Here is a 25,304-nt window from a genome sequence, read left to right as displayed (position 1 = left end):
AAATGAATGCTTCAACGTTAATAAATTCCACGCAATCAACTAAAATCTTAAATGATTAATTAATCAATTATTATGAGCATGAGGCACTTGAAAATATGTGACAGTAGCTAATATGACATACACCCAACTTGCTAGCTGAATACTACTACTAACAATAATAAAATAATATATCGTTAAGCCCACTTCTCAACAAGGTTTATTTAAAATAAGGCAGAAGATTAGGGATGTTCTAACATTCTTGTGCCTTCACAGAGGAGAAAGTGGAAAGGTGTTGATGGACATGAGGCCACGTTTGAGATTCCCCAAAAGCCACCGCTTTGGAATTTCTAAAGTCTGATGCAGTAAGACTGAGAGGCGAGACAAAGAGGAGGAGATAATGCAAGTCCATACATGTTTTTCCAATGTAAACATTGCATCTCTGCCATCCCTTCACTTTTTGTTACTTCCCGACCTATAACATCTAACTTTTCAACAGGCTTTCAGCACAGACACCTCTGAGCATATACTTCATCTATACTCAGGGCCCCAAATAAGCCCTAACTTCTTCTTCTAAAAGGTCAGAAAGATTTTCTCTCCATAGCAGCTGATCCCACGCACACCCCACCTCACCCCATCCCATCACAAGCCTTTGTTACGGATTTATTGTCAATTTCCTGTCAACTTACTGAGGAGACACGTGCAGAGGATCTTGGAACGTCTTCCTGCCCTCCAATTGACTTCCAGCCAGCCAGTTAGTGTCTTTTTATGACTCCAAAATAATTACCACCACCAGGGGCCGGAGGCCAGAAGGGTTGTATTGATCGTCACTGGTTTGTTAGCATAATTAGGAAAAAAAATACACAAAAAAATCTCCACAAAACTGTCAAGCCATAGATATGAATGCAATGGTGATATGATGCAATATTGCCTGCAAATTTCTATCAAATCATATTTATTATTTTGTACAATGGAACCTTGGTTAGTGTCATTAATCTGTTCCAGAAAGGTCAGACTCTAACCAAAGCATACTTTAACCAAATAAATTTTCCCATAAGAAATAATGTAAATCTGTCAGTTTTAACATAGTTTGACATGTAGAAAACAATTCCAAATGCATATAAATATATATAAATGATGAATGAAAAGGATAAATAAACATTTAAAATATGTGATTCTTTACAAAAACATGTTTTTAACCTTTAAGTCTTTGATCATGGCTGTAAAATAACACAAAACGGAGACAAAGAAAGCTGAAAGTTCCAGCATTTTGATAAATAAGGTGAGAAACACGACTGAATTAAGGAAATAACTCATGGCAAAACACAAAGGTGGTGTCCGTGTTGAACTTTCTGCCATATTGTGTTTTTGTCAACACGTCATCACACCTTCAGTGAAGGTAAAAGCATGTTCATAAATGTTCATAATCCCTTTCATTCATCATTTAGGAATTATTTCATGCATGTAAAATTATAATTGTAAAACTACAAAAACATGCTTTTTTTATAAAAAAAATTAACTGGTGGTGTAACTGTGTTTGTTAGCAAAGAACTACAGTTAACTGCTGATGACATCATAGCTGGGCGACGGCATTGACTTCTGATTCCTGTTTCCATGTATTAGCAAGCTGCTAACGGGGATGTTTTGTCATAAAAATACATTAAGAACACAGTTGTACTCACGCAGTGTATTAAAACGACAATACACGCGCCATATTGTATGCTACCGGGAATCCGAGACGGCAAAATTTAGGAAGAAATCTTCCAAATCAACTGAAAACAAGCTAACTGGGGTGGATGCTAACGGAGAATCAATTGAATTTCTATTATTATTATTATTATTATTATTACTACTATTAAATAAGATGAATTTTGTACAGGTGTACAGGTATGTGTTTAATCAATTTAAAGGTCATGATGAAACCGTTCACGCCGATTCAACCAAAAATGGTACACTCCCATCTGCTTATGTACGGGTATTTCATTTTATTTTATTTTATGTCAGAATGATTCTTTTTGCTGTTTAACCAAGAGTCCAAAACACAGTACAAACGGCGTGGGTGGCATCTGTGTGCTGTAAGTTTTTAGACAAGTGACAGTACGGCTGGAAGAAGGATGATGCTCGTGTGAAAGAGCGTAGAAAGGACTGGAATGTTTGCCACAGGTCATCGCTGGCGCTTTCTGCTCTTTTGTGTGCCGTCTGCAGTGGAGGTGTGGAATGCAAACTTGATGAGAATGGAAGCGTAGCTGGGGGTGAGGAGGGGGGGTGTTGTAGATTGACAGGAGAAAGCAAGGAGCTGGAAAAGTGTGTGTGTGGGGGGGGGACTGTAGCTACAGCTGCAGCAGAGAAAATTAAAATAAGATTTTAGATAATAGAAGAACAAAAATGCACAAGATTTTAGGCTCAGTCTGATGAGATCCAATAAAAGAACCCTAGCAAAAATATCATCTAACCCAAGAAACGACTTTTGGCCATTGCAATCCTACCCCTCCATCTGGTACTTTTACAATCAGTAACTCTTACATTTGTTCACTTCCTGCTTTCCTAATATAATTTAATTTAATTGAAAAAAAATTTGAATTAATTATTTTAACCTATGGACAATTAAAAAAAATTTTAATTATTTTTTTTAATTATCCATAGGTAATTTTTTTTAACCTATGGACAATTAAAAAAAATGTTTAATTATTTTTTAATTGTCCATTGGTTTAATTTTTTTTGGACAATTAAAACAATTTAAAAAAAAATTTAATTATTTTTGTTAATTTAAAAAAATATATTTTTTTAATTGTCCATGGGTTTAAAAAAAAATTAACCTATGGACAATAAAAAAAATGTTTAATTATTTTTTTTTATTGTCCATAGGTAAAAAAAATAATAAAAAAATAATTAATGAAAAAAAGTAAATTAATTAAATTTAAAAAACAATAATATATTTTATTTTTTAATTAAAAAATGTAACATAACAGTAACAAACATATTATTGTGATGTACAATCAGTGACATCATGCATTAAGCATCAAACACATCATTAGGTACACCTGCATAGATTCCAATTATTATTATTATTATTCCAAATTATTTAAATTTTAAATAATGTCGTTAACACGGTCAGAGGGAGTTACAGCTATCAATATGTTTATTACCGTAATTGTCAAAAGAGCCGCTTGCAATATTTTGGCTACCTTATTAAACTACTTGGGACAGGCACAATACATGTTTAGAAATACACTTCTACAAAACACAAATATAATAATAAACATACGATGGCGTCCACCCCAGTTAGCTTGTAATAATTCAAAAAACAAATTTTGAATAAATGTTTTTTTTTGTAGTTTTATTTATTTTTGTCACATACCGAAGTGACGGAATTTTATGTTAAGTAAGCAAAATGCATGGATGTATCCCCAGAGGATGCATTGTTTGAAAGAGTTTGTGCTTAGAGGCGGGTTGCTGGAGGGCGAGCTTGAGTTTATTTAGTTAGTTTGTTTGACTGCTTCATTTAACAGACATGCTCCTCAGACGTCACTTAGCTTTCATGTCTGATCATTCAAATTATCACCATACTGGCATTTCCCTTTGCTGCAGCAGTACAACATTTGTGTTAACTTGGCTTTTTTCTTAGCTGCATTCTCCAAGAAAACATGAGTTACTGCTATCCCAGTCTTCTTTATGACGGCTCAGTGGCGCAACTATGTAATAGTTGATTAACTGTAAACATCACCATATTTTTTATCATCTAATATATAATCCCGGGAGGAAGGGATGATTTAAATAGACTGTGTTAGGATGACAGTGTGTCTTTCCTCTTAAATCAAATTTTCCAAGCTTTCACATTGGAACTCTTGCGTGCATATTTTCCCTGGCTGTTTGCCTGTTCCGGCATGTTCTGCTGATCTGGGTGGGAAGCTCAGCGTAAAGGTCAATCAAAGGTCTCCTACTCTCCAACGCACCACTCAACGAGAATCATTGAAGTCCAGTTAAACAGCGCAAGCTCCTAAAGAGGGAGCAATGACTTCAATTCACTTAGTGATGAAATGAATGTCAGCCATCTTTGACACAAGCACAAAATAACCTTCAAAGGGAGAGAGATGAGTCATCATCAAAATAACCTCAAATAGTATCACACACAAGAGTATCATCTATTAAAATGATGTTGACCACTCCAGGGCTGCACGGTGGATGAGTGGCTAGCATGCAGGCCTCACGGCTTGGAGACCCGAGTTCAAATCCGCCCCCGGCCATCTCTGTGTGGAGTTTGCATGTTCTCCCCGGGTACTCTGGTTTCATCCCACATTCCAAAAACATGCTAGGTTAATTGGCGACTCCAAAATATCCATAAGTATGAATGTGAGTGTGAATGGTTGTTTGTCTATACGTGCCCTGTGATTGGCTGGCCACCAGTCCAGGGTGTACCCCGCTTCTTGCCCCGAAGACAGCTGGGATAGGCTCCAGCACCCCCCACGAGTGACCCTCTTGAGGAAAAGCGGTAGAAAATGAATGAATGAATTGTGCTGAGCTGCACGGGGACCGAGCGGTTAGCACGCAGGCCTCACAGCTAGGAGACCCGAGTTCAATTCCGCCCTCGGCCATCTCTGTGTGGAGTTTGCATGTTCTACCTGGGTACTCCGGTTTCATCCCACATTCCAAAAACATGCAAGGTGGCGACTCCAAACTGTCCATATGTATGAATGGGAGTGTGAATGGTTGTTTGTCTAGCTGCGATAGGCTCCAGCACCCCCCGCGACCCTCGTGAGGTTTAGCGGTAGAAAATGAATGAATGAATGTTGCGCAAGATGGGCTGCACAGCGGAGGAGTGGTTAGCACGCAGGCCTCACAGCTCGGAGACCCGAGTTCAATTCCGCCCTCGGCCATCTCTGTATGGAGTTTGCATGTTCTCCTCGTGCATGTGTGGGTTTTTTCCAGGTACTCCGGTTTCCTCCCACATTCCAAAAACATGCTAGGTTAATTGGCGACTCCAAATTGTCCATAGGTATGAATGTGAGTGTGAATGGTTGTTTGTCTATATGTGCCCTGTGATTGGCTGGCCACCAGTCCAGGGTGTACCCCGCCTCTCGCCCCGAAGACAGCTGGAATAGGCTCCAGCACCCCCGCGACCCTTGTGAGGATAAGCGGTAGAAAATGAATGAATGTTGCTCAAGACTTGTCTGTCAAAAAACTATAATCTCTGCTTATTAATGATGAACAAACAACCCCCCATTCTGTCAGGTTAATCATATTTTACAGTGCAAATGTTGTAATGCGTTGTTAAAATAACAGGGGTGCTGCCAGGAATTCTGTGCTCCATGAAAAAAAAACTGTTTTTTATTATATTTATCTAATTTATTAGTATTTTTATTTCTTTTTACCCTTACAATGTTGTTAACTTTAAAAATCACCTGTACAGTTAATGGGGGTTTTATGATGGTAACACTTTGACCTCGAAACGGATCATTTTCATTATTTATTATAGTGGAAAACCCCAAATAGATTGTGTTGGACCTTACAGGTTCCGCTGCATTATATCAACAATAGTTTTGATTTATGAAAGGTGACAGGCTGCTGCCAAAAGAATGGATGAATAGCTCCATTGCTTTACATTTGTTGTGGGCTTGTCAAATAAATTAGCCCCCCCACCCGCACCAAGTCGGAGTAATGTACACAGCACAAGTATTTCTCACCCGTGGCTCAGAATATCCACTGGACTCTTAGTAACTATCTGCTAAAAGCTGCAAGGAATGCGCTGCATGGCTCCTACTCGCTCAGGATAGCGAAGCTGAGTTTGGAGACGGGAAGGTTCCGTTTACACATCGGGTCAACCTCAATGTGTCCTCAAAGATGGATGTTTCTCTCAAAACTGTGCTTCCGTATACAGTTGGTCCCTGGTATACGGTGTCATAACATCGGCAAACTCCACTGTTGTCTCTGAACTGGGCCGTTCTTGTCTTGCATCCACAAACATACAATCAGGACTGTAACGTTCACAGGCAGTCAGAAATCACAAAACTCTTTAACACCACACATAACTGCCAGGTCGCTACAGTACCCTTGAGCATTTACCTTTTTTTTTAATTAGTGTCATTTAAGTCCATCATGTGTTCTGTGTGTGGGTTGCACGGCGGGTGGTTAGCACGCAGACCTCACAGCTATAGGAGACCAGGGTTCAATTCCACCCTGTTCTCCCTGTGGGTTTTCTCCAGGTACTCCGGTTTCCTCCCACATTCCAAAAACATGCTAGGTTAATTGGCGACTCCAAATTGTCCATAGGTATGAATGTGAGTGTGAATGGTTGTTTGTCTATATGTGCCCTGTGATTGGCTGGCCACCAGTCCAGGGTGTACCCCGCCTCTCGCCCCAAGACAGCTGGGATAGGCGACCACTCCAGGGTGTACACCGCCTCTTGCTTGAAGACAGCTGGGATAGGCTACAGCACCCCCCCCCCCCCCAACTCTTGTGAGGATAAGCGGTACAAAATGAATGAATGAATGAATGTTTATGTTGTGGAATAGACGCACGATGGTTTGCATGTTAGCCACACAGACCTGGGATCGATTCTCTGAATTTGCATGTTCTCCCCGTGCATGCGTGGGTTTTCTCCGGGTATTCCAGTTTCCTCCCACATTCCAAAAACATGCTAGGTTAATTGGCGACTCCAAATTGTCCATAGGTATGAATGTGAGTGTGAATGGTTGTTTGTCTATACGTGCCCTGTGATTGGCTGGGGACCAGTCCAGGGTGTACACTGCCTCTTGCTGGAAGACAGCTGGGATAGGCTCCAGCATTCCTGCGACCTTTGTGAGAAAAAAGCAGTAGAAAATGAATGAATGAATGTGTTCTGTGTCTTAAGTGTTGTTGAAACGGAACTTGTTTGTTGATGGGAGAGTGGCTGCCTTAATTTTGAGGTAGCCGCACAGTGGACGGGTGGTTAACATGTAGGCCACACAGTCAGGAGAATGGGTAGATCTGGGTTTGATTTTTCGCTTGGCATCTCTGTATGGTTTCCTCCCACATGCTAGGTTAATTGATGACAAATTGTCCATAGGTATGAATATGAGTGTGAATAATTGTTTGGCTGGCGACCAGTCCAGGGTATACCCCGCCTCTCACCCACAGTCAGCTGGGATAGGCTCCAGCATACCTCTGTGATGGATTTCGAGGTAGCACAGGCAGATTTTGAGCCACATTAATCCCTGTCGCTCCATGTCTGCACACTTGTCATGGAACCCTGCAAGGTGAGGCAAGTCTGGTCCCTCCAGTCAGGTTTTGGGTACTGTGCTCCTGTCTGGAGCTTACGGGTTACGTGCCTGCAGAGCATTGAGGCATACGGGCGTATTCAGGGGTCAAAACGCGTGCTTGGTGGTTACTCTATATTAGGAAAGCAGGAAGTGAACAAATGTAACAGTTACTGATTGTAAAAGTACCAGATGGAGGGGTAGGATTTAATAAGCTTTGCTTCTTCCTACTCCTTTTGGACATGTGGAACTGTGAACTGAATATGTGATGCATTCAATTGTAATATGATGCATGTTCAAATGAAATAATACCATTACTCTGTGGGCGGGGATAGCCTAATCTCTATTGCTATCATACTGTAGCATATTCAGTGAATTGCATGCATTGTACAATATAACATTTTGAATCTATCATATCATAATCTGTTGTATTATATTGTCGCGTTATATCTGTCCATCATGGCCAACACTTTACAAAATGTCATAATATGATTAAAAATAATATGTATTTGAAGTAATTGACGACTCCAAATTGTCCATAGGTATGAATGTTAGTGTGAATGGTTGTTTGTCTATATGTGCCCTGTGATTGGCTGGCGACCAGTCCAGGGTGTACACCGCCACTTGCCCGAAGACAGCTGGGATAGGCTCCAGCAACCCCCGCGACCCTCGTGAGGATAAGCGGTAGAAAATGAATGAATGAATGAAGTAATTGGTGACTCCAAATTGTCCATAGGTATGAATGTGAGTGTGAATGGTTGTTTGTCTATATGTGTCTATATCACAAAACTGTTTAAAACCACACATAACTGCCAGGTCGCTACAGTACCCTTGAGCATTTACCTTTTTTTTTCAATTAGTGTCATTTAAGTCCATCATGTGTTCTGTGTGTGGGCTGCACGGCGGACGAGTGGTTAGCACGCAGACCTCACAGCTATAGGAGACCAGGGTTCAATTCCACTTTTCCACTTCCAATTTATTTGAAGTACAAATCGAGGCAATAGTCTCATTGGGGCTGAGCGCTCATCTTAACGTGGTAGGATGTGTTCAAATACCTAACAACCGCATTGTTTCAGCTAATGCTTTCAGCCAGCTGTTGCCTGCCCACCAATGCACCAAATGGTCTGACCTTTAAGTTGAGTGGATTCAGCCTGCAGCAGCATCGCTCACAGAGGTCAACCCGCATGCAGAAGCTGTACTGAGATCCCGATGAAACCCCGAATAAGTCAGCTAAGAGTTGAATATGAGGCTCAATTTTTTATCAGTGATGATTACAAGCTACGACAATGCAGTATATTGTTCACTTTTGGCAGCTGACGTCCCGGCATCTGTGGAATTAATGCTATTCTTTCAAATTATAGCGCAAATATGATGCTTTTAAGTGGTCGAAATAGCAGAGCGGATTAGCAAAGGTGATCCATACATCACCTGTGGAGATAATGACCATCCCTAAAAGTGAGTGAGACCTAACAAATTATCCAGTCAAAAAAGGGTCTTCCTTTGGAGTTTGGACCGCTTCTCTACACACCCACCTTATGGGAGGGGTGAAGAAGAGGAGGAGGGAGTGATGGCGAGGAGGAGAAACTGAATGAGAAGCTCTCTTTAGAGGAGACAACACAACACAAAAAAAAACCTCTGCAAGAGCCAGTGGAGGAACCTTTTATATTTGTCAATCATTCTAACTTCGACTACACATGCATGGCTGCTTAGTTCCTGACACTTGTGGAACTTTTGCAGTTGTGGTTGAAGAGGAGGGGTGAGATTCCCATAATTTGGGAAGATGGAGCGCTCTTTAAGGAGGCGGAGAATACCGTTAGTGGGTTTTTTTGTACTGCACTTCATCACTACTCAAGCAGGTAAAGTAAATCTTAAAAATGTTCTTCTGGAATACAAAAATAGTAGAAATATCAACAAATGTTGTGTATTTTGTAAATGACGATCCTTTACTTGTATGTGCAGTAAAAAAAAAAAATTCAAACTTTTACAAGTTGATTCAGCTCTGTCATATGTTTATATTAATTTTTCCGTGCAGGACATTTCCCTTTCTTAACTTAATCATACCGGTTTAATAATGCATCAGGGTGTGCAAATGTATGACGTCACATTTGCGTGTGCATGCGAGCAGCGGCGCTTTACCATGAAATACTTTCACGTTGGCTTGAGAAAGAGTCGAACACTGACTTAAAGGGAGTAGATTAACATTCCTGGCATGGAAAAGTTTAGTGCTCACACACTGGCGTTGTCTATAAATGTGCTTTATTTTGGAACACTTGGCATTAATTGCCATGTTTTACAGTAGCCTCATTAATGACACAATTGTGTCTTCTGGTTCCAATTACTTGCAAAGGTGTGTGTCTTTTCCTGCTACTTTTGGAGTGAATAATCCCTTGTTTATCACGATTAGTTCAAGACCCCCCTGAATGTGTGCAAAGTAATCTTCATTATTTATAAATCAATATAGAAAACATAGAAAACCTGTTTACGACCTTCTAAATACAGTTATTAACATTATTAGAGCCTTCTAGACATGAAATAACACCCCTATAGTCACCCTTACGCTTGTCTTACTCAGTATAGTCTGAGAAAATATGCCATTTAAGATGCTTGTGTGTGTTGCTATAAATGTGTGAGGGACAGGAAGTGGAGTCTGGGGTTTGAGCTTGGAGTGGATTACTGCCACAACAGTAGCACATGTTATTATTATTTGAAAAACTATTATTGGTATTATTATTATTGTGCCTGTTTTGAGATAATGAACAACATCATCTTTTTAAAGCATTTGAATCTGAACGCCTTATATTTGTATTTTAGTTTATTTAGCCATTTTTATGCTAGGAAATGGTTAATTTGGCAAAAAAAAACATAACATGTGCATTTTAACAATTATTATTTTACTTTATTTGCTTTATTTATTTTAGGGAGTTACAAACATCAGGGTTTAGTTCATCAGTTATCATTCCAGTTCGAGTTCGATTCCACCCTCGGCCATCTCTGTGTGGAGTTTGCATGTTCTCCCTGTGCATGCGTGGGTTTTCTCCAGGTACTCCGGTTTCCTCCCACATTCCAAAAACATGCTAGGTTAATTGGCGACTCCAAATTGTCCATAGGTATGAATGTGAGTGTGAATGGTTGTTTGTCTATATGTGCCTTGAAATTCATGTTTCTCTTTAATGAACCGCAATCCCCTCCCATTGTTGGCGGTACTTGTGCAGTACCCGACCATGACACTACCACCACCACGTTTGACTGTAGTCAAGACAGTTATCTTGTGACTTGTGTTGCCAGCTGTTTAGACAATAATGGCTGTGTATTGATTCATTTCAATGCATAGTACATCTATACTGCTATACATGCTGTCTACAAACCCAGGGTTTCATTACTATAGTATTATCCCTTGAGAAGATATACTGTTTTAATTTTGTCATCACTGGGAGACCTTGCTTGAATCCAGCAACTGAAATAATAATGTGATAGACACAGGAAGTGGAGCCAAGTGTTGTAATCACATTCACAGCTGCTCCCTTATGAGGGCCTGTGAAGTGAAGCTGACTGCAAGGATTTAAGGTGGCGCTGACTGATAACGCGCTCTCAGCGGCGTGCAGGTGTACGTGTCTGTACTGCGTTTAGTCTGATGACTTTCTCATTTGAACGAGTGCACTTGTTTTTTATTTAGTGTTTCGTCGTTGTCTCCGTTGCCTGCCGCCGCATGCCAAAAAGGCGAATGTTTGATGCAAATCTGAAACAATTATTATATGCTAGGACTATGTTAAAAAGCCATAGCATTTCAGTATGTGGAATCGAACTATGGAATGGATTGAGTAAGACCCTCAAACAATGCACAACGATGAGCCAATTCAAGAAACAATACAAGCAGTTGATGCTTGCAGTTTGCTAAATACAAGGATGAAGAGTCTTGAACCAGTCATGATGTGCTATACATATCACTATATTGACACTTACTATGGTACCCATTATGTCATTGGATGGTCATATCACCTTGTACTTCGGTATGTGACTTAAATTAAATTAAATTAAATTAAATTAAATTAAATTAAATTAAATTAAATTAAATTAAATTAAATTAAATTAAATTAAATTAAATTAAATTAAATTAAATTAATTCCGGTTTCCTCCCACATTCCAAAAACATGCTAGGTTAATTGGCCACTCCAAATTGTCCATAGGTATGAATGTGAGTGTGAATGGTTGTTTGTCTATATGTGCCCTGTGATTGGCTGCCGACCAGTCCAGGGTGTACCCCGCCTCTCGCCCAAAGACAGCTGGGATAGGCTCCAGCACCCCCGACCCTCGTGAGGAAAGAAAATGCGGTAGAAAATGAATGAATGAATAAACTATATTAGGAAAGCAGGAAGTGAACAAATGTAACAGTTACTGATTGTCAAAATACCAGATGGAGGGGTAAGATTTAATAAGCTTTGCTTCTTCCTACTCCTTTTGGACATGTGGAACTGTGAACTGATTATGTGATGCATTCAATTGTAGTCTGATGCATGTTCAAATGAAATCAAACCATTACCAAATAGTGACTCGCCACGGAAGGTAGAAAACAAAGTAAGCCACAGATCAAGATGTTACATGTTAAATGGAAGTCTCTCTGCAGTCGTTAACGTGAAGACTTTAACTCGTTGTGGACGACAGTACATCTGGATGTCTTTTTTTTCCCACTCCCCGCCCCCTCGGGCTGCGTCTGTGAACGCTGGATGCTCCAAGCAGCTGTCTCTGTTGGACAAGCTGGAGACATCTCCTGCAGCATTAAAATGAGAAGACATCATCATCATCATCTTGCGAAAAGGCTTTTTAAGTACATGTCATCTGATTTCACTTTATGATCGCCGATCCCCCCCAAAAAAAAATTCTGAGGAAAGTTGCTCCATGCAGGTCGCTGCAGAGTGACTTTTCCCCATTAAGTCTCCCCTAATATGGCTCCTGTTTCATCTTCCTGTCAACCTGCCAGCGCACTTTGGATTTGATGTTTAGTGTTAATGATGTCTCCCTCCTGAGGAAGGCTTTTTTATACATTAGGTGCACCTGCACTATCTCATGCCATGCACTAAAAGAGCTGAATTACGCATTCTGTAACACTTTACAACAATGGCAATTAGAAACACATTGCATATTAATGACAGTACTTTTAACACTTTGCGACGGATCATTAGGGAACTTGCCATATAGTGAGCCAGCATTAATGCCATGTGAGTTGAAAATGATTAGAATATCTCTAATATTTTACATTCATTCATTCACTTTCTGCCGCTTATCCTCACAAGGGTCACAGGGGTTGCTGGAACCTATCCCAGCTGTCTTTGGGCAAGAGGCGGGGTTGTAAACCTATATGATAAATAAACCTATATAATAAGGTGTACTATAGGTGTATGTAATAAGGTGTACTATATTGGGTAATAAAAGTGTATAGGTGACTGCAGCTGTGTTATTTCTATACTCATATTTTGAAACTTGCTGAAACTCAATTCTGAACCCCCACCGTCACTTCCTGTCCACCCCTCACTCAGGTCCCCTTGCAAACACATTTATAGTAACACACACAAGCATGATTATTTATGTCTTAAATGGCTTATTTACATTTATTTTGTGTACTATATTGGGTAATACGAGTATAAAGGCGACTGCAGGTGTGTTATTTCTATACTCATACGTTGAAACTTGCTGAAACTCAATTCTGAACCCCCACCGTCACTTCCTGTCCACCCCTCACTCAGGTCCCCTCGCAAACACATTTATAGTAACATACACAACCATGATTATTTATGCCTTAAATGGCTTATTTACATTTATTTTGTGTACTATATTGGGTAATACGAGTACAAAGGTGACTGCAGCTGTTTTATTCCTATGCTCATATATATATATATTGACGATGCACTGCGATAAACGAGGGATTTCTATATACTTGCTTGAAACTTGCTGAAACTCAATTCTGAACCCCCACCGTCACTTCCTGTTCACCCCTCACTCAGGTCCCCTCGCAAACGCATTTATAGTAACAAACACAAGTATGATTATTTATGTCTTAAATGGCTTATTTACATTTATTTTGTGTACTATATCGGGTAATATGAATGTAAAGGTGACTGCAGCTGTGTTATTTCTATACTCATACGTTGAAACTTGCTGAAACTCAATTCTGAACCCTCACCGTCACTTCCTGTCCACCCCTCACTCAGGTCCCCCTAGCAAACACATTTATAGTACCACACACAAGCATGATTATTTATGTCTTAAACGGCTTATTTACATTGATTTTGTGTACTATATTGGGTAATACGAGTACAAAGGTGCAGACAATGACGATGCACTGCGATAAACGAGGGATTACTATATTCAGAGACTGACAAGCACATATTTGTAAAATGTTTATTTGTTTAAAAAGCGTGCCTAGCAAAACGACTGTGCTGCTAATTGTTGTGTAAAAATGTTGAAGATATCTATATTCCAGGTATTCCATCATGTCTTCCAAAGCATTCTGAACACCTAGGAATCATCACGTCCCAAATGTCAGTAGACTGTAGATGAAGCGATATATCCGTGATGGATGGTTTGACGCTTATGAGCTGCCATGAAGTGTTATGATGTATGACGCTTGGGTTGAATTGTCATGCATACACATGACAGTAGCGGGGAACCTATGTGCTTTAGTTGCATGTTATGCTGTTAAAATGTGCTAGCAGGTATTCTCAACTTACCCTCCCTGACATTGCTTTAAGCGATAAGACACTTTTTTTTCGACTCTTATAAAGAGTAGAAGTATAAACATGTGCTCAGGCCTTGAGGGGCAGGTGTTTTCTCAAAGGGTCCGGCGTTTTTTTGGCCTTTTGGCCCATCATCCTGTCAACAAAAGGCGCGTAGTGAACAAACTGTGGAAAGCGAAGTATGCGCCGCTGATCTTATCTTCGACCAGACTCACATTAAGATCTCCATGCTTGTCGACAACGTTAGTTTCACACTGGCATTAGGATGGGAAAAACCATCAATGTCCAGCTCCATAGATAAATGATTAGCTAGTATCTATCATTAAAGGGTGATTTAATGCCATAAGGTTGGAGGAATATGATCTTGACGCATTGCTTTCATCATTGCTCTCATATTTGATATTCACCACTGCATGAGACGTCTCCACTGAGACTATGTTCAAAATCTTTCCCAGCTCTTTCCCAACCGTTCTCTCGTCTTGCCGTGCTCAAATGCTGTCAGCAATACCTAAAAGCAGATCCAATACCACTTCTAGTAATAATAATAAATAATAATGAACTCTGCTGCTTATTTTGAAATCCTTGAAGAAAGCGATGTCCTGTGTTGTGGTGGTAAAATGTGCTTTTTTTTTATATGCTCGTACATGAAGAGCAAACATCTGAGAGGAAATCTGACAAGGGCGAAAGTGAAAATAGTTTTTTGGTGATTTTATGCTCAGGTTTGATTAGCTACCACCGTGTTTGTTTTGCAGTGTATCTAGCAGATTTACAAGGAAAGTGAATACAACTCTTTGCCTGTGAAAACAACAACAACTCCAATCAATCATTTTGATTTAAATATAAAAATATTATAGATGTCCGACATTGTTATGAATGTGAGTGTGAATGGTTGTTTGTCTATTTGTGCCCTGTGATTGGCTGGCGACCAGTCCAGGGTGTACCGTGTCTCTCGCCTGAAGACAGCTGGAATAGGCTCCAGCATCCTTTGCGACCTTTGTGAGGATAAGCAGTAGAAAATGAATGAATGAATGTCCGATATTGTCCAACTCTCAATTTCCGATACCGATATCAGCAGATACCGATACGTCTGCATATGACTTATCTCCTGTGGTGGAATGAACACATATGCGTTGTATACAGCATTTTTTTTATATTGTTTTTTATGATATGGGAAAATCCGATACTGATATCAACCGATATCGCATTTTTATGCTAATATCGGGCTGATATTTATCGGACATCCCTAAAAAATATATAAAGATATTTAAAAAAAACTGAATTCCACTGTCTAAAAATTCAGTGGAACAAGAAAAATCTAATAATAAATAATAATGGAAAAATAAATAATAAAAATAAATAAATAATAATAATTTTTAAAAAATTAAAAGTAAATTCACGATAAATACATAAAAATGCATTGATTCATTTAATTTAAGTATTTTTATATTAATTTTAGACATCTGGAAATACAGAGGAGAGTGTCTTTGTCTACATAACGACATTTATTTGAAGAATTATCTCCTGATTAACAACATTCTGGGCTTCTTTAGACAATATTTTAGTCATGTTTGAATGAACAGCGCCTCTGCTGGTTGCAGCCAAGTAGTGCAAATCAACGGTTGTTTCCAAGAGATTTTAAAATTTTGGTAATGGTAATGGTTTTATTTCATTTGAACATGCATCAGATTACAATTGAATGCATCACATAATCAGTTCACAGTTCCACATGTCCAAAAGGAGTAGGAAGAAGCAAAGCTTATTGAATCCTACCCCTCCATATGGTACTTTTACAATCAGTAACTGTTACATTTGTTCACTTCCTGCTTTCATAATATAGTTTAAGGTTTTTTTGCATTTTTTGCATTTTTCATTTATTCTTTCAAGTGAGTAAGGCTTTTCACAATAAAGGCGCCTTGTCGAAACCTCTTTAGATTGACATATACGTACATTGACATAACTTCTTCTGTACATTGTACAGTTCTATGTTCTTGATATACATGCTGCACCTATTCTATTAGACACAGATACCGAGCTGTAAATTCAACTTCAATTACCCATTTTCTCCTCTCCCCTCCACTCTGCTTTTTCAGGGTGCGGTCCAAAAAACTATGGGAAAATCCCGTTGCCCAGAATCCCTTTTGGCTGGCTTTCTAGTTCAATTCCCCTGTCACTCCCATGTGCAGCAGTTCACAGTTTACAGTGTAGCATTGTCTGAGGCCTAGTGGTATTTGCCGGGCTGGACTGTGGATGTGTAGGTGGTGTGACTCATAGCGGAGGGATGTTTTCCGTGACATGGTTTTTGTGATACAAAACACAAGAGAACACATTATGTCCACGCATGACTGAAATGATACATGGAAAGTAGATTTTTGTGAAGTCAAAAACAAGAAAAAAACGCAAACAGGCCAAAATATGTGCGTTATTTATGATATACGGCACTGTAAAGTTAAAGTTTTCGCTTTTTCCCATGTTTTCTGACCTTATGTGATTTCAAAAACAATACTCCTCAGTCTTTTTGGAATTATCTGATAATATGCTAACCACAAAACTGCAGTAAGTGTGAACAATAAGATGCATGACAGGGAAAAAAGGCTCCAACAAACAATTAGCATAATAGCATCCTCCCGAGTCCAACTTTTCAAGCTTGCCAAACCTATCTACTTTATTTTGTAGACTTTGGTGTGAAAGGCATAAAAACACATGTTTTTTTCCGTGGCTGGAATTTATGTTGTTCTCTTTTTTTTGGACTTTTTTTACTTTTTGTTTTGGTTTTGAACATGAAAGAGGTTAACAGTCTTGTGTTGCTGGAACATGTCGCCCTTTAGGCAACAAAAAAGACAAAATGTAATATATAGTGAGTCCTGACAGGTTGTCATGTTTGCGATTAAACATTCGTATCAACCTGCTTCTCAGACATGATCAGTGCTGGTCCTCCCACAGAGTCAGAAAATATTATTATACTATACTGGCATTGTTTTCAAGTCATTTTAGATATTTCTACTTGTCTCTAAAGAGTAAAAAATTACCAATCCAAACATGTAAACGCAATCAAACTCTGTTTTAACTTCGATGATGACTTGTGTTGCTTCATGCATGTCACCTTTTTAAGTGTAAAATAAAGGTAACCCCTGTTGACCTAAGAAAAAACCCTTTGATATTATAGCACCCCTTTGTTGAACTGTTGAGTTACCCTGATGGTCTTGCGCCATGTCATGCATGATGGTGCTGAGCACCTTTTAGAAGCATTTTTTCCCCCATTTTTGTGGCATTATAGACAAACATAAACAACAGAAACATAGCTATTTGAATTACTGTACGCAAAATGCCACTGTAATCCCACATGCCTCATTCCTAATCTCACTGGAGAATAAAAATGACATTAGCCACGTTTATATAAGTTTTTCTTTTTTCCGAATAGAATCTTTCCGAATGACCTTTCTGAAAGCAATGGTATACATGGAAAGGAATATTCCAATCTCGTGTCTATATGCACCGCTATAATCAACCAGAATAGTCAATGGGGCATGCGCAGTCAATCGTAAACATCAACATCACGTGATACCGACTTTCCCGTGTTTTTCTTTCACTTGTTGGAATAACTCCGTATTGCCAGTTTTTCGTTCGTCCAGTCTTTAAATTTAGTTTGAATCAAAAACAAACTTTCCACAGCAGTCCAGTGCCGATTGCTCGCCTCCATTTTTTTAAATGGAAGAACGTCTCGAGCTATGTGTTACGTCATAGCTCAGCATTCGCTGAAAGAACGCAATCGGGAACAGGAAAAGATAAAGTTCAATCTTGCTAATATTTTATAATTAAGCTCGGCACATGTTTTATATAGATATGTATTTTTATTTTTTAATAAAACTGGACTTGTGAATGGCGTATAGAAGGGTTTAGATTCTGTTCCACAGATGGCGCTAATGCACACGAAAGCTGCTTGCCAACCAACAATAAACAACAGAAGAAGAAAAACACCATGAAGAAGAACGCACCCTGACAACTTTCCGTTTGAGCGGGTACAAGATACCTCAATCGGATTGGGGAAAGGAATATTCCACCCCTGGGAATCTGATTATATATTCATTCGGGTTCTCAACTTTCTGTAGGAATGAGGTGTATACAAAGGTTACATTCTTTCAGTTTGAGCAAATAAACCAAATGCAATTGGACTATTTTAGTCCATGTATACATGGCTAATGTCTAGTAACAATGAGGAAGTGTGGTTGCAAGGAGTCGTGTTTTAGAGTTGGAGATACATGTTAGATGTTGGAATTGTACTGTTGTTGACATCTTCAGGTGAAGAAGACCGTTAAGGAGCTGTTTTTGACAGTAAAAAGATGCTGAAAGATGTAAAAACCTTTAGTGACCGACTGTTTTTCAACTTTATAGCCATGTTACCCTGATTTTGTGGCTATATAGACAATTTTTCAAAATATTTACCCCGCAGCTGCTACCACTGCTCTATAAGTCACATCATTGAATCATCTCTTTTTGGCACAACCACAACTTAATACAGAATTGTCTGTCCACTCAACACACACTAACTTTTCTATCCCAAAGGAAATTTATTTCGAGTCAGAAATCAAACAAGAACTCACAGGAGAATCGGACAGATTTTTATAACAAGCCGGTTGAACATAAACACAACTTGACATAAAAAGTCAACTGTGGGCAATAAAGCGCTTTGGCACCAAGCCGTCTTACATTTTAATGGCGTTTAGCCTGGAGCTTGTAGGATATGGATTTGATGCTGCTGAGTTCTTCAAGGATGCAGATTAACCTGCACGGCTAGAAAGTCTGTGGCTGTTTTGTTTGTTTGTTGAATTATGCATCATGCATCATCGGTGGAGTGCTAGTATGAAAGCACTTTTAGGTATTATTATTATTAGGTATATCGTTTACAGGTTCTGGGTTATGATGGACACATGTACAAATAATATTTTTACTGTTTGCATGTTTCCATGAACCTTTAGGTCTTAAAATGACGTTTTACTACATTGCCTGGCCGTGATTCACAGCTTATCCGATTTGCTGCCTTGTTGCAACGCCTAGGGACTGAGAAGGGAGAGCACTCAAAGCAGGCTTGGCATAAACACTCTTTGCTGTGCAAAATGCAATGTGGTACTTATCTGCAAACAACGTCTGAGTAATGGTAAAATCCGTCCACATGGGGAATGAAGGATGCTTATTTGAGATGATTACAATTTGAAGTGCTAATGAGATGGTTTGATCCAGAGACCACCAGGCTTTGATCCAAGATAATGATCCTAATTAAATACAAACATGGAGCCCAAACTTGCAGTATATAGAGAAAGTCAAAATGTCATCACTTTGGGGTAAAAAAAAAGGGTGGCATGACTGGAAATTATTGAGAACTACTGATGATGTTAAGATGTTAAGAATATTAGGAATACAGTAGTCAGTAGTCTGCTTCCATCGGTTTCATTCTTTATCAGGATTTGGACTGTAGTTACATATTTGCTAAGCATATGTTTTGTTAACTGTTCATTCATTCATTCAGTTTTTTGCATTTTTTTTCACTATTTATTTTTCCCATAAAAGATTTTCTTATTCCACTGAATTTTTTGAAGGTGGAATTCAGTAAAAAAAAAATCTATACTATATATTTTTTAGGGATGTCCGATAAATATCGGCCCGATATCAGCATAAAAATGCAATATCGTTTTTTCCCCGATCATAAAAACCGATCATAAAAAAATGCTGTATACAACGCAGATGTGTTCATTCCGCCACAGGAGATATGTCATGTTAGACATATCGGTATCGGCTGATATCGGTATCGGAAATTGAGAGTTGGACAAAATCGGACATTCATTCATTCATTTTCTACCGCTTTTCCTCACGATGGTCGCGGGGGGTGCTGGAGCCTATCCCAACTGCCTTCGGGCGAGAGGTGGGGGAACACCCTGGACTGGTGGCCAGCCAGCCAATCACAGGGCACATATAGACAAACAACCATTCACACTCACATTCATACCTATGGACAATTTGGAGTCGCCAATTAACCTAACATGTTTTTGGAATGTGGGAGGAAACCGGAGTACCCATAGAAAACCCACGCATGCACGGGAAGAACATGCAAACTCCACACAGAGATGGCAGAGGGTGGACTTGAACCCTGGTCTCCTAGCTGTGAGGTCTGCGCGCTAACCACTCGACCGCCGTGCAGCCCTGTATAAATATTTAAATTCCTAATAATTCATAGTGTGGTGGTGGGGGGTGTACCCCGCCCTCTTGCCCGAAGACAGCTGGGATAGGCTCCAGCACCCCTGCAACCTTTTTGAGGATAAGCAGTAGAAAATGAATGAATGAATTAACAGTTTAATATATTTTTCTTGACATTAAACACAAACTGCATGTCTAAAAAAAAACTGCGCCAATACTGCTGGAACCTATCCCAGCCGCCTTCGGGTGAGAAGCGGGGTACACCCTGGACTGGTCGCCAGCCAATCACAGGGCACATATAGACAAACAACCATTCACACTCACATTCATACCTATGAACAATTTGGAGTCGCCAATTAACCTAGCATGTTTTTGGAATGTGGGAGGAAACTGGAGTACCCGGGGAGAACATGCAAAGTCCACACATAGATGGCCGAGGGTGGGATTGAACTCGGGTCTCCTAGCTATGAGGTGCAACCTTGTTATCTGTGATAATCAAAATAATGCTGCCTGGCATTTACATTATTTCACTAATTCTTCACTCTGGCTGTTTGTTTTCACCTCACATATGCTACGCGGAAATCAAACATCTAAGGCATCAAAACAACAATATTGCTTTCCTATATAACACTGAATCCAAACACATCAGTGTGCCGCTGGCCTGTGCAGCTGTCAGGTGTGTCGAAACGGGATTATTATGGGTGAGGGGGAGGCTGTGTACCACCCCTATCCCATAATAATAACAACAACAACACCACCCGGGCCCACCTGCCGTTAAACATCTCCAAGGAAGATTGCCTCCTCCGACTCTTAGGAAGCAGGAAGCCTAAGGAAGTTAGTTTTAAGAGCAGCTTGCAGCCACACTAAATCCTGCCTGTTTAAAGCAACAAGCAGCACTTAACCGAGCGAGACCACAACAACAGCAGTCGACTTTAACTGCCACTGACAACAAGTGAGATGCCTATACTTGCCAGAAGCAACATCCATTCCAAGACAAGATAATGTCCTTATTGTGATTTTTTTTTCCCATTCTCAGCTCATTCCATTGATGTTCTACAAGTGCTGGAGCTATCTGAGAACATGGAGGGCGTATCCAAGCATCCTGGTTTCTGCAGCAGCCGGAAGGGTGTAGAGGGAACCCAGCGGGCCTACAAAGTAGACCAGAAGATTCAGCTCAGTGCTCCCACTAAACAGCTTTTTCCTGGTAGTGCATTTTTATTGCTTATTAACTTTGATATCAACTGTACTTTTATGAGTATGTCTTCTCTCCAGATTCCAAATTCCCTGCAGATTTCTCCCTAATGGCCACCGTGCAAGCCCAAAAGGGTTTGCGTTTTTTCCTGCTGTCAGTGTACAATGAGCAGGGGGTGCAGCAGATTGGACTTGAAGTGGGCCCTTCGCCTGTTTTTCTGTATCAGGACCAGCACGGGCAGCCCAAACCAGACAAGTATCCCACTTTCAAGGGCATCAATCTCACTGATGGAGGGTGGGTATTTGCAGGAACTTGAACCACACTGGACACTTGACATTGTGGAGCTGAGGTTAGGGCTTTTTTATATATTCCTAAGCATCAATTAGAACAAGGCAGAAAATAACAATGAATAGCCTTATCATAAAGCCACATAAATAAGTCATAAACTACAATATTTACTACAGTATGACAAATAAAAAAAAACAATGTACAGGATGATAACTACAACTCTTACAATCTTACTATCAGAATCGACAAAAAATTCAAAACACAAGAGCAACTTGACTGCAAGACGTCCGCCAATAGTAGTATGGGAAAAAGTCATTAAAGTACTTAAGCAGGGCACTTCCTGGTTCATGGAGGATGATGTAAGACAATGGGACTGCATCACTTTTTTCACATGCTTCAAACCCTGCGTCTTGAAACAATGATGCGTCTAATTTACGGCTAAAAGAACAATGATTCCCATGAAGCTTAGAGTGCCGAAACACGAAATTGAAAAGGTTACGTCACGTTTTGAAGTCTTACACAGCGATCGTGTTTTGATCTGTAAATCTTAAGTACATTTATTCAAGTGTAGGATTACTACAACTTCTGCATGGAAAGCAAAAAGTGTTGAACTCTGATGAAAAATTACCTAACTAAAAGAACGATGCTTCCCATGAAGCTTAAAGTGTCGAAACACGAAATTGAAAAGGTTATGTCACATTTTGAAGTTTTACACATGTTTTGATCTGTAAATCTTAAGTACATTTATTCAAGTGTAGGACTAATACAACTTCTGCATGGAAAGCAAAAAGTGTTGAACTCTGATGAAAAATTACCTAACTAAAAGAACGGTGCTTCCCATGAAGCTTAGAGTGCTGAAACACGAAATTGAAAAGGTTACGTCACGTTTTGAAGTCTTACACAGTGATCGTGTTTTGATCTGTAAATATTAAGTACATTTATTCAAGTGTAGGATTACTACTACTTCTGCATGGACAGCAAAAAGTGTTGAACTCTGATGAAATTACCTAACTTAGCTAACAACTGATGCGGGGAACACGGAATGCAGGTAGGATGGCAAGGTTTATAGTGTTTTTTTTTTGTGTCAATATCCTATGGTAACATGGTATGACTTATATACAGTATGGACCAAATTCTCTTTAAATTTGATGGACTTGGCTTATATTCCTTATATTCCAGAATTGATAGTGTTCATAGGAGGACATGTATGGCAATTTTTGCATTATTCTCCAAATAATCTGGATTTTTATTTGTTTTGCTTCCAGTTGGCACAGGATAGCTTACAGTGTTATGGGTGAGTCTGTCACCCTCTTCTTGGACTGTCAGAAGGTAGACACCGTAAAACTAGCACGAGGAGACGAGGCCATCATCAGCACGGAGGGCATCACAGTGTTTGGATCACGACTTGGGGATCAAGGTGTATTTCAGGTATAGCCCATGCATTCATTGCTTTTACATTAGATTTACCCATGGGTATGGTTCTGCAGTAACATTCAAAAGCAATAAACGAGAAGAAGGAAGAGAACATTTTAAATATGTATGCAAGATCATGGAAAGCTCTGTGAGTTATGGCAGAAAAATGAATTATTGCGCATGAAGTCTTTCAATGAAATGCATAAGTCAGCTCATATAATGTTAGAAATGATGAATTAAACATACAGGCGCCCTTATATGGGTTGTAGTCAAATTGCTTTGAAAGTTTGATAATCATTAGAAAAATAGCTTACCAAGTCCAGCCCACATTTTGCTTGGTGGCGGCCATGTTTGTCAACTAATCCTGCTCAAATTTTACACACATGCACTTGTCAGTCTCCTAATGTTATATAACAAATTTGTCAGTGGTTGAGCAAAAACACCCTAAAGTTACAGTGGGTGTTTTGTGCTGTGGGAGAATTTGAAGTCAATCAATAATAGCAACTCCAGCGGTGTATTTTCTAGAACAATAATAACACTGGCAACACAGTAGTGGTTCATATTTTGACACATTTCACCCTTTTGTGTGCAGCGGTTCAGGAGTAGATGAATTATTCTGTATCTTATATATGCATTCATTCTTGAGAACATTCATTACTTACAAAAAAAGGGTGCTAAATTTGTATTTGGTCGGAACTAGTGTGGGTGAAGCTCCATTTGAATTCATTCTGATGTGCACGTGACATCTTTCGTGTCGGCTTCAAAGCTACTCAAAAGAAAATTTGCGGTTCAAGAGGCCGGAGGTTGACACGGGTCTCATGTCAATCAAGCGTGGGAGGAACAAAGTGCTACAAAGGTAAATGAGGTGTTCAAAAGCAGAGAAGAAAAACCAGGAGGAGTTTGATATGCTGAGGCGTGAGTCGTTAACGGAACTCTAGTCTACTTCCGAAATCTTATTCGGAATTTTCTTGGTGTACCAAAAGAATAGATAGGCGCCGTTAAACTTGATGAAAGTACAGAAAAAGGGTCGTTAGTCTAATAGACAAGACGCCCCCCCTCTGACTTTCACCAGGAGAAACCAGATGTGCTTTGGTCCTGATGAGTGGAAAAGCCCACCTGTTGCCTGGGGACCTGCCCACCTTCCTCGTGCTTTTACTTACTTAACTCCTTTCTGATCCACCCAGGCAGTAAATTACTTTTACGCTAGCCCTCTTCCTTTTTTTTTTTATGACTTTACATCCAACATATGTCTCAGTCTTGGTCTCTTTATTTTCTCTCACTTGTCCACCGTGCAGCCCATCCTGATATATGGAGTATTATTTGGCTTTATTTGATGTTTTATTGTTATTCAAATTTGGAGTTGTCAAACCGGAGCAGGAGGGGATAGAAAAGAAGAAAAACTAAAACTGAGGTTTGAGTGCGGGGACAATGCAAAGAGAGACAATAACAGCACAACAGAAACAATCCTTGAATCCTTTTGAGTGCAACCATGAATTGATACATTTTCTATTCTATAATTCTAATTATATTCATAAAAGTATATAATCAGGGTTTTCAATGTGTGGCACAGAATAGATTGTGGTTGGAGCCATGCCTTTATGCCACAAAAAATGTTTTTTTTAATTTTCTTTCTTTGTTATAAATACAGTGTATGATACATCATATAAATTTAAATGTCATTACATTTAAATATATGTGTACCATTCACACTCCACAATTTGGAGTCACCAATTAACCTAGCATGTTTTTGGAATGTGGGAGGAAACTGGAGTACCCGGAGAAAACACACACAAGCACGGGGAGAACATGCAAACTCCACACAGAGATGGCCGAGGGTGGAATTGAACTCGGGGTTCCTAGCTGTGTGGCCTGCTCGCTAACCACTTGGTCGCATTTTTCAATGCATTGATGACAACTAGTGGTTCTCAAACCCTTTAACACCAAGTACCACTTCCAAAATATTGAACTTTGCAAATATTCTTGGCCCCTGAGCACCACTAGATGTATCCTGCGTACCACCATTGGTACCAGTACCGCAGTTTGGTAAGAAATTATCTATACACATGGAGACAGTAATTTCACCAGTTCATTAGTATCTATGTCTGTGTATCTATACGTATTAGTGTCAGTAGTTACAAAAGTAAGGCTGGTACCAGGGGGACCGCAGATTATAAGCAGGCTGACCCCCGCTCTACTGTTCCCAGGCCCCCGGTTCTGGGGGGGGAGGAGGAGGAGGCCAGTGTTCCAGCCCAGTTCTCCCAGCGTGGGAGCTCTGCAGTGTGGGACCAA

The 25,304-nt window shown here is 39.7% G+C and overlaps 1 protein-coding gene across 4 annotated transcripts in view; it reads left to right on the top strand.

Annotated features, from left to right (window-relative positions):
- The window catches only part of col5a3a (collagen, type V, alpha 3a), a 94,778-nt gene that overhangs the window by 17,694 nt on the left and 51,780 nt on the right, over window positions 1-25,304 (top strand). For 2 of the 4 annotated variants that reach the window (XM_058050246.2, XM_058050241.2), the window contains exons 1-4: window positions 8,799-9,064; window positions 21,159-21,326; window positions 21,395-21,608; window positions 22,868-23,030. In XM_058050246.2, the coding sequence (XP_057906229.2) occupies window positions 8,989-9,064; window positions 21,159-21,326; window positions 21,395-21,608; window positions 22,868-23,030 (621 nt within the window). In that variant the 5' untranslated portion in view covers window positions 8,799-8,988. Of the gene's footprint in view, window positions 1-8,798; window positions 9,065-21,158; window positions 21,327-21,394; window positions 21,609-22,867; window positions 23,031-25,304 lie in introns of those variants that run through there. The other 2 variants (XM_058050242.2, XM_058050243.2) reach the window with 1 other exon arrangement.

Source organism: Doryrhamphus excisus, linkage group LG16, assembly GCF_037039965.1.
Source record: "Doryrhamphus excisus strain RoL-2023G ecotype Guam linkage group LG16, RoL_Dexc_Guam_v1.1, whole genome shotgun sequence".
NCBI lineage: Eukaryota > Metazoa > Chordata > Actinopteri > Syngnathiformes > Syngnathidae > Doryrhamphus > Doryrhamphus excisus.
Note: the sequence above shows the minus strand (reverse complement) of the source record. Positions and strands in the feature narration are given on the sequence as shown.